The sequence below is a fragment of the Lepisosteus platostomus genome, chromosome 16, assembly GCF_059453375.1.
Source record: "Lepisosteus platostomus isolate fLepPlt1 chromosome 16, fLepPlt1.hap1, whole genome shotgun sequence".
Lineage (NCBI taxonomy): Eukaryota > Metazoa > Chordata > Actinopteri > Semionotiformes > Lepisosteidae > Lepisosteus > Lepisosteus platostomus.
In genome coordinates this window covers 15,717,650-15,727,685 of record NC_142626.1, presented here as the reverse complement: position 1 = coordinate 15,727,685, position 10,036 = coordinate 15,717,650, and the positions used below count along the sequence as shown (strand labels likewise).

The 10,036-nt window shown below is 48.6% G+C and overlaps 1 protein-coding gene across 1 annotated transcript; it reads left to right on the top strand.

The window, feature by feature from the left end:
- Nucleotides 1-2,664: 2,664 nt before the first annotated feature.
- On the top strand, nt 2,665-9,722 carry LOC148646955 (thiosulfate:glutathione sulfurtransferase-like). The gene is made up of 4 exons (XM_088608923.1): nt 2,665-2,928; nt 6,000-6,125; nt 7,746-7,908; nt 8,573-9,722. Exons 1-4 carry the CDS (start codon nt 2,916-2,918, stop codon nt 8,625-8,627), a joined length of 357 nt encoding a protein of 118 aa, XP_088465049.1. The 5' UTR covers nt 2,665-2,915; the 3' UTR covers nt 8,628-9,722.
- Nucleotides 9,723-10,036: the final 314 nt, after the last annotated feature.

The following is a 10,036-nucleotide window of genomic DNA, read 5'->3' as shown; positions in this document are numbered from 1 at the left end:
GCTTGAAGCTCCGCAGTGATTAATGTTTGGGCACAACACACCAGGGTATAGTTCTGCACATCTGTGCCACTGACATCCTCTCTAGAGCACAAAGCTGTTGGCCTTTTGGTATTGGTCCCTTCCTGTATTGTCCAATCTGAATTTTTCTTAAGGCTTGACATCACCTCATCAGCTGTGCCTAGGGGCTGCACAGTGATGCAGAGGTGAGCATAGCAGCCCTGCGGATCCCAGGTTCAATCCCTGACCTGGAGTGCTATCTGTGTGGAGTCTGCATGTTCTCACCTTGTCACATGGGTCTTACAGTCCAAAGCTGTGCTGGTGGGTGTGTCTGTGTGTGCCCTCTGATGGCCTGGAGTCTCCTTGCCTGATTTGTAACAGAGGTCTTAAACCCAAGCAGGAGTTAAAATATAGGTATCTAATGAACAATCTGCCAGAACTAACGCTTGCTGTCTACAATTTCAGTAGCAGGCTGATATACAATTTTGGCTCTGCATAAAGGAGAAAGGGCATTGAGTTAAATGACGAGGATGTTGGATATGTACATGTGCAAGAGAGTAGTTCAAGACAGGGCAAACCGCCAGTCCTACTGAAGCCTTCAGTGACTTTTCTTCTGCGCCATTCTTTGAGATTAAAGAGAGAATTCCCCCCGTGATGTTACCAGGTTTGATGTTTAACCAAAGTGAAACAGGAAAAATACCCTTTTTTTCTGTCATTAGGGATCTGTGCCTGTGGCTGGAAGGGTTTGCAGGTTCAAATCCCGCAGCCGGCAGAGGAATCCTACTCTGTTGGGCCCCTGAGCAAGGCCCTTATCCCCAACTGCTCCAGGGGCGCTGTATAAATGGCTGACCCTGCGCTCTGACCCCCAGCTTCTCTCCCTGTCTGTGTGACTCATGGAGAGCAAGCTGGGGTATGCAAAAAGACACATTCCGAATGCAATAAATTGTGGCTGATGAAGTGATCTGGTCTTGTCGATGATTACAACGTTGGAGTTAAAGAGGACATTAGGCGCCCTCTCATGGCTTTGGGCAGAATTACAGGCTGCCCTGCCGCACCTCAGAACAGAAGTTACATCTTTACACAAAGGGTGGTGGGGGTGTGGAACCAGCTACACAGCCATGTTGTTGAAGCCGATACCCTGGCTTCTTTCAAGAAACAGCAGGATGAGATCCTCAGATCATGACACTGGGGGCAGTTCTATACACAAAGAGTAGAGGGGTTGTGGAACATGCTAACCCAGCCATGCTGTTGAAGCCAATGCCCTGGCTTCTTTCAAGAAACAGAAAATGTCCGCTATGATTTTAAGATTCCGCTAGATGATGGCTTGTCTTGCCCAGGTGTGTGCATAGATAACCTGGCGTGATTCAGTTCCTGGGTGAAGGAGGGAGGCAGTTCTATACACAAAGAGTAGCGGGGGTGTGGAACATGCTGTTGAAGCCAATGCCCTGGTTTCTTTCAAGAAACAGCAGGATGAGATCCTCAGATCATGACATGGGGGTGGGGGCAGTTCTATACACAAAGAGTAGCGGGGGTGTGGAAAATGCTGTTGAAGCCAATGCCCTGGCTTCTTTCAAGAAACAGAAAATGTCCGCTATGATTTTAAGATTCTGCTGGATGATGCTCAGATGTGGGCATAGCTAGCCTGGCGTGATTCAGTTCCTGGGTGAAAAGGGAGAGTTTGGTGCCCAGCTTGTCTGTGGTTCATTGCAAATGATCACCCTGCTTACTGTACTTACAGCCTGGAGGAGGGAGGTAACTGTCAGGTCTCACCACTGGAGGTGTCTATGTTCACTTTGAGCCTCTGGGCAATATGTGTATTTATAACTCTCCAGAACCTCTGCAGACTAACCATTGGGTACTATTGGCTGCAGAGTTTGTCGTGAAAGTCGTGAACTTTGTGAACATACCGTTTGTTGCAAACTCACATTCAAATTCCCACTCATTGCAACATGAAGCGGCCCTTCCTGCTCACTAGTCCCTGTGATGACTAATGTACCGAGGTGTACGAGTTAATAAGTTCAGGTTCCAGCAGAAATGTTCCAGCCTGATCCGCAGGTAGAGTTAACCAGTGAGTAGTATTTAATAATAATAATAATAATAATAATAATAATAATAATAATAATAATAATAATAATAGCTTACACTTATATAGCACTTTTCTGGACAGTCCACTCAAAGTGCTTTACAGGTAATGGGGACCCCCTCCACCCCCAGCAGTGTGTACCCCCACCTGGATGAGGCACCAGTCCATTCCCCACACACCAGCTCTCAGTGGGGAGGAGAGCAGAGTGATGGAGCCAGTTCAGAGAGGGGGGTTATTAGGAGGCCATGATGGGTAAAGGCCGGGGGGAAATTTGGCCAGGACACCGGGGTAACACCCCTACTCTTCTCGAGAAACACCCTGGGGTTTTTAATGACCACAGAGAGTCAGGACCTCGGTTTTATGTCTCATCTGAAGGACAGCGCCTCTTTCCAGTCTAGTGTCCCCGTCACTATACTGGGGCATTAGGACCCACACAGACCCCATTACATGCACCAATATTCCAATGTATTTTTTTATAGCGCCTTTCACAACAAGGTTGCCCCCCAGGGCGCCAACAAGCAGGGGATCGTTAGCAATGAAACACCGGAATGTATCTATACCGCAGCGCTGTATGAGTTAGCGATGTTTTTTTTAAAAAAACTACTGCGTTGCGAGTAATTGCGATACGTCCCACCCCCTGCGTCCGCTGTGCTTCCCTGAGCTCCCAACCCAACCGGTAGCAGGAGTTTCCGTAGTTACCAGGGTTTCACAGGAGAGGGGAGTCCGCAGGGCATTTGGATGAGCAGCAACAAGTGAAAACGGCCAAGAGCCGGCTTTCACCGTCTATCTATCTGCACACACGGGCGCTGCCGGAGCTGAACCCGCCGCGGACGCGATGTCGGACCCAGGTTAGCCTCGCCCTGTTGGACGCCGGTGTCCTCATTTCGGACTTATCGGGGAGGGCGGGGAGTTTCACACATCCGAACCGCTGCTTCCCTCACTGCAGGCGGAAGCTAAGACAGCGATCGGTAGCGAAACGGAGGGGGGGTTTCACCCCTGAAGTTGTGACAGACGGACCTGTATTCCACATATGCACGAACAAGGCTTGGTTTTGGCCCGATCGCTTGAGGCAGTCTCTATAGGAGGCAACAAATCTTAAGCATTTTTGTGTCAACTTGGCCCGGAGTTGTGTATTTTCGCGATATAACATGAGTTCTATGTTGCAGGAGGCGCCGGCTGTGAACACGGCTCGCTCGGACTATGATTTGATCTCATTCAGATTGAACAACCGCTGCCGATCGCCCGTTCAGACGTTTTCACCAAAAAAATCACTCCCACCCACCTTGAAGTATATATGCATTTGTATGTTTAACGCCGCAGGTGAATCGGCCGTTTCGTTTTGCGGTTTAATACTCAAATTTTCCACCTGGGTCCAGAGCGGCTGTATTTCAGTTCTCTGCTAGTTCCGACGGTAGGCTGTTGAATTAATGTGCAGCTGGGAGCGACTGAGCACTTTCCTGACTTCAACACACGGTGTGGCACAGTAGCTCAGGTGGGGAGCCGCGTCAGCAGGCGTAGTCTGCAAAGGAGCAAGTAATAGGTGTATTCCCGGCTGAAAGGAGAAGACAGAAAACGCAACGTTTCGGCTGTGAAGCCTCCTTCAGGTGTAGGACAGTGTGGTGAAGTCTTGTGAATGGCAATCCTACCGCGAAACGTACTGCTCTCGTTCACCTTAACATTCACAGTCTCCATCTCGACATTCAAACGTGTACAGTATGTTGTGGGTCGCCTTTCAGAGAAGGGCATCATTGTGGTCTTCATAAATTAGTGCTTATTAATCATGTACACATATCCCAGTAAGTCGAGGCGGAAGCTGCAAGGGTTAACAACTGTTGTTTTAAACCACAGCTCTGTCAGTGTGTCGTAGCATCACGCCCTCAAAGATTAAGGGACGGCAGTGATTTTTATACCCGAGACGAGCGCCCCCTGGTGTTCATTTTCCACCACAATGACGAGGGAAACGCACCCATCCAGCTTCGAACAGGTTCTGGCAAGTCAGGGGCGCCGGGGAAACCGGATCTTACCCCAGCAAGCAACGGGCACAAGGCGGGGTACACCCTGGACGGGACACCAGTCCATCACAGGACACACACAGACACTCGCACCAGGGCCAGTTTTCCCAGAAACTAATGAAACCACCCGCATGTCTTTGCACTGTGGGAGGAAACTCATGGAAAAATAGGCAGAACGTGCAAACTCCACCCAGACAGATGCCCAGGACTGGAACCCAGTCTGGACTCTCTCACTCCACTCTTAGCTTCTAGCAGGAATGTCGCCTTTAAATTTTATCTATATGTAATATGATTCTTCACAGCAAAGAGAAACTTTTTTTTCCTTCATTAGTCTGCTCGAGCCGTTTAGTATGGAAGCGACTTAGTAATTCTTTAGCTCAGCTGGCAAGACCTGGGTTCGTGCCCATGCAGTGAGGCACGAAGGAGGGTGGGAGAGGCGAGGGCACAAGCCCTAGAACCCGAATCTGTTACCATAACAAGAGGACAATGAAATATGGGCTTTTTCGAAGTCGCAAATATGAGATATAAAGTCGCAATTCTGAGTTACTAAGTCGCAATTCTGAGATACCATAGCGCGGTTTTTTTACTCCCTGGCGAAAAAGGGCTTCCATAGGTTTAGTCCAAACTTTTGCTCCGCTTGGACTTAAGCGTCTTGGGAGGATGAATTTTTTTTGTTCCTTTAAATTTCTGCTTCTGAAGTATAACCTTCCTCCCCCCCCCCGTCTTTGCCCCCCTCGGTTCATCGCAAGCTCTGCCACCTTTCCTTTAACGTAGCGCTTTTCGAATATTTGAAACCCCCCTCTTTTAAATCGCCTTTAGGCCTTGAACTGGGCTACATTTTTATTTTTTTGAAGAGTATTCTGTCATTAGAAATTGCAGTGTTGAACGGTGTTCTCCATGAGCATTGTTTCAGGGTTAAATAGGTTAAGAGTCAGGAATAGCCCATACATATTAGCTGTAACTGTTAAAAATGCCAGTGCATTACATGCCAAACGCAACAGTTTGAAAAGCTGAAGCCTTTTCTTTCAAACTTTTGCTTTTAAGTCATCATTCCCATTTAGGGCAAAGCAGTGCAGAGAGCCATATAGGCAAGAAACAAATTGTGAAGATATAATATCACTTTTCCTAAAAATCCTTTCTGTCCTAGAACACAACCATGCCATCAAACATCCTCCATGTTTTCTAATTATCCTAACCCTAGCTAAGGGTTTGACTAAAATCCGATCAAGTCTGTTGCCTTCAGCAGTTGGTTGAAAGGGATCGGATCAATAAGATGATCTCCTCTCCTCAGGATGAAATGTTTCCCTCCAACTTGCTCCTTTGCCACTCTGATGGTGCTGCAGCCTGCCTGCTCGGATGTCTTCCCTAGGGGGCGCTCTTTCAGATGGGGGGGAGCTCAATTTCAGCTGTAGCACCCTCTTTCCTGATGCTTCCTCGTCCTACAGGCGTCTGGGTCCGTGTCAGGTGGTCTTCAGCCACATGTGGGAGGTAGCAGGTGGTCAGAGAGCTGTACCAGATCGCCATCATTATGGAAATAAGCTCTGTATAATGACAAGAAACACCTGCCTTTGCATTTAATAATAATGATGATGTTGCTTTATCAGCCCTATACAATTTCTTGCATTAGGAACATGTCTTTTCACAGCCCCCAGCTTGCTCTCCATGAGACACACAGACAGGGAGGGAAGCTAGGGGTCAGAGCACAGGGTCAGTTATTTATACAGCACCCATGGAGCAGCTGGGGTGAAGGGCCTTGCTCAGGGGCCCAACAGAGTAGGATGCCTCTGCCAGCTGCTGGATTTGAACCGGCAACCTCCCAGTCACAGGCACAGATTCCCAGGAGTCTTTCCCAGGAGTCTCCCTTCCAGGTACTCACCAGGCTCACACCTGCTCTGTGGTCCCTGCAGGCAAAGTGATCTCCTATTCTGAGCTCAAGGCCCTCCTGGGGAAGAGCCCGGACCTGCTGCTGGTTGACGTGCGCACCCAAGAGGAGGTGGACAAGGGGAAAATTCCAGGCTCTATCCACATTCCCGGTAAGTCTCCTACAGCCCGGCTCTTGAATACACAAGGCAGGTCCTAACGAGAGGAGGGGGGGGCATTCAGCCATATCGAGCCCATTCTTGAACAATAAACAGGGTGTCGGGTTCAACAGCCTGGCTGTGCAGCTTGTTCCATACTCCCAGCACCCTCTGTGTAAAGAAGGACCCCCTGTCCTGACTGGAGGATCTCACCCAGCTGTGTCTTGAGAGCAGCCAGGGTAGGGGCTTCAACCACAGGGCTGGGCAGCTTGTTCCACACTCCCACCACCCTTTGTGTAAAGGGGTATTCCCTGCCTTGACTGGAGGATCTCACCCAGCTGTGTCTTGAGAGCAGCCAGGGTAGGGGCTTCAACCACAGGGCTGGGCAGCTTATTCCACACCCCCACCACCCTCTGTGTAAAGAAGGGCCTCCTGTCCCGACTGGAGGATCTTATCCAGCTGTGTCTTGAGAGCAGCCAGGGTAGGGGCTTCAACCACAGGACTGGGCAGCTTGTTCCACACCCCCACCACACTTTGTGTAAAGGGATGCCTCCTGTCTTGACCGATGGATGGCATCCAGCCATTTCTTAGAAAGCAGCCGGGACAGAGGAGTTTTAAAGCCCCCTCCCTGGTCTGGATTTATGTTTTTTGACCTCTTTGTGTAAAAAAAATGTGTAACATTCTGAGCCAGAAGACAGTGACTAACATCATCTGGGTTTCTCACAGGCTAGAGCACAGCTGGGTCTTTCATGTATCAATAACCAATAAAAAACTCAAATCTGGGCGATAATGTAAATTCCGTACCTATTGCAGTCTTTTGCTTACTTTCCACCCAGAAGCCAGAGGAGTCTTAAGTATAAATGAGCAAAAACCTAGTGTTAAGGACTGTTTTTTTTAAACTTTTAGGTTAGATACTGAAATTAAAAGTGAATTCATATTTAAGTGCTCACGCTTAATTTATGATGTTACTGAAGCTTCATCAGGGGATGAATACTCATTTAACATTTGATTACTTATAAAATTAGTAATTGGGGTGGAGTGGTGGCTCTGTGGCTCAGGATCTGCACCTATGGCTGGGAGGTTGCCAGTTCAAATCCCGCGGCCGGCAGAGGAATCCTACTCCGTTGGGCCCCTGAGCCAGGCCCTTCACCTCAACTGCTCCAGGGGCACTGTATAAATGTCCGACCCTGCGCTCTGTCCCCCAGCTTCTCTCTCCCTGTCTGTGTGTCTCCTGGAGAGCAAGCTGGGGTCTGTGGAAAGACACATTCCTAATGCAAGGAATTGTATATGGCTGATAAAGTGATCTGATCTTAAAATTATATATAAAGACAATGATTTAATTAATTAAATAAATGGAATCTGGTTTTGTTTGACTATATTTCCATTCCCTTATGATCCTATGTGACTTCCTTTCAGCTTTTTATCACTGTGAAGGTGCCCTAAGCTTTTGCTCGGCCTCACTGCGTGCTCGCTTGCTTTAATCTCGTCTATCCGAAAAGGCCTCGTATCCAGAACCCCACCCTTGTCCCCATTTCTTCCGTATACCAGGGAGTGTACTGTGCTGGGACTGTCTGACCTCCCAGCTCTGCAGTTCTGTTTGTAATGCAGTGGCGCGTTTCCTCTCCCGCCCTGTAGTGGGCGCTGTGGAGCGGGAGCTGGCCCTGGACCCGGCAGCCTTCCAGGACAAGTACGGCGTGCAGAAGCCCCCCCCGGACGCCCCCCGACTCGTCTTCCACTGTCAGATGGGTCGCCGAGGAGCAACGGCCACAGAGACAGCACGCGCCCTCGGATTCGAGAAGTATGCTTTCCTGGCGATCCATTTCGCCCTTTGCCTCTTAAAGCTATTTTAGTACAGGCCTTGCAGTCAGCTACTGAGCCGCTAATTTGCTCCTTCTGATTAATTAATCATGTTGGTTCAATTTGGTAATTAATTGATTAGCAAGCCACATCTGGGATGGATCACCCCGTCCGACAGCACCCTGTCACTGGATTAGAGGGTGTCGATGAGGAATTGCTGTGATAGAGGGCGCCTCCTACTGGTCGACGCCAGGAAGTACTCCCGACAGCTTTGGTCTATGAGTTGGAGCTGGGGTCTCCTCAGGAGTTTCCCCCGGGAAAGATCAGGGTTCTCCCAGGGTGGGGATGACCAGTAGGTTTGTTGGGAAGAGCGCCTCCTACTGGTGGACACTGAGAATACCGATCGGGTCAGTTCAGGCTTAGCTCCTGGGATGACTGAAAGTTGTAATTGCAGTTATGTCATGTAAGTAGTGATGAAACTAATTCAGTTCATCTTCAGCAGGGAAACCAGGACATAATCTTGAGAGGAAACGGTATTTGAAGTTTCTTAAGGGAAACTTGCTCTCCAGTGCATCACAGTGCACGCCACCTGGTGTTTTTTCCTGCTGCTTCTTGGTCCTTCTTAACTGAGGGCGTTTTCTCTCTCTCTCTCTCGTTACTTTCAGGGCCCGGAATTATGCTGGCGGATATAAGGAGTGGGCAGAGAAGGAGAGGTGCTGAAGTTGCCCGCATCGCTATAAAAACCCTGCGGGTTTTTGGATCTCTGTATTCTGAACTTGCAACCTAGCGAAAGTGATCAACACACACTGCTGTGGAAATGCCTACACTTATATAGCGCTTTTCTGGACACTCCACTCAAAGCGCTTTACAGGTCATGGGGATCCACCACCACCAGTGTGCAGCCCCACCTGGGTGAGGCGCCAGTCCGCTCCCCACACCCCAGCTCTCAGTGGGGAGGAGAGCAGATGAAGCCAATTCATAGATTGATTCACATTAGCAGATGAACGTTTTCAGCGTCAAAAATGTACCTACTGTAACAGTTTCACTCGAGTTTTCTAGCATTTTGAACAGCTCTGATCTAGTACTGCTGCTCGGTGTGGGGAAAACTAGGTTTCAAATGTCATCATCGAGTTAAATCTCAAATTCCCTCCGGCAAGACTGCTGAACGACGTGGTCACGAGATAAACTACTAATGAGCGGCCAGCAGAAAGTGTTGCAGTGGCTGATCTCACCGGCTTTAACCATCTGATTTAATTGGCTCGTAGGCGGGTGTCCTCATTAACAGCGTCCTCTCCTCTCTATACATAGTTTAGAAAATTTAAAAGGCTTCTGGCTGGGCTGCAGAAACACAGGTCAGGACAGTCTGTTAGCATGAAGCATTAAATTGCAGTAGGCGATACCAGAGGCAGGGTGTAATCCGAATTCACGAGCGCATTCAGTAATTAATGAGAAACCGTAATTAACGAGCCCAGGACAGCTGCCCTAACAAGCAGAAGAACTTCCTGAGCGCCGTATCCGGAAGGAATAGGATGAAGATTCGTGTTGCTTTGACTACAGAGCCTTCCAATATTGCTAATCGGTCAACACTGTTGTCTTCAATAAGGCTGTGAAGCTCTTAGCTTCTAGCAGGAATGTCGCCTTTAAATTTTATCTATATGTAATATGATTCTTCACAGCAAAGAGAAACTAGATCCAAGACACGGTTTTAGTCTCTTTAAGCCTGAAATTACCAAATGCAAAATAGTGTGTATGTTCACGAGGTCTTATTTTAGATTGTTAAACTGGAACTGAAATAAAGCCATTTTCCGTTCTGGACAGCTGGTCGGTTGTTTTTGTTTTCGACGGGCTTGACAAAACAAAACGAAGGTTTTGTATTCCATACCGAAAAGAAACGAGACACCGTCGTGGTTGAGAAAGAGCCGGCCCTGTTTTCTGTTTTTCAAGGGTCTTTCTCTCTTTTTAAAAAAAAAACACCTTCACCCTCTACCTCCTCTGGATCCCAATCCGGTGTTTCTCCGACGCTGCGCGGCGTGTCGGAAAGCCGAGTTGGTGGCTGCTGTCGGGGCGGAACTGTTGCGACGTTTTTTTTCTGTCTTTCTCTCCTGCTGGTTCTCTATAATCTTTTTTTT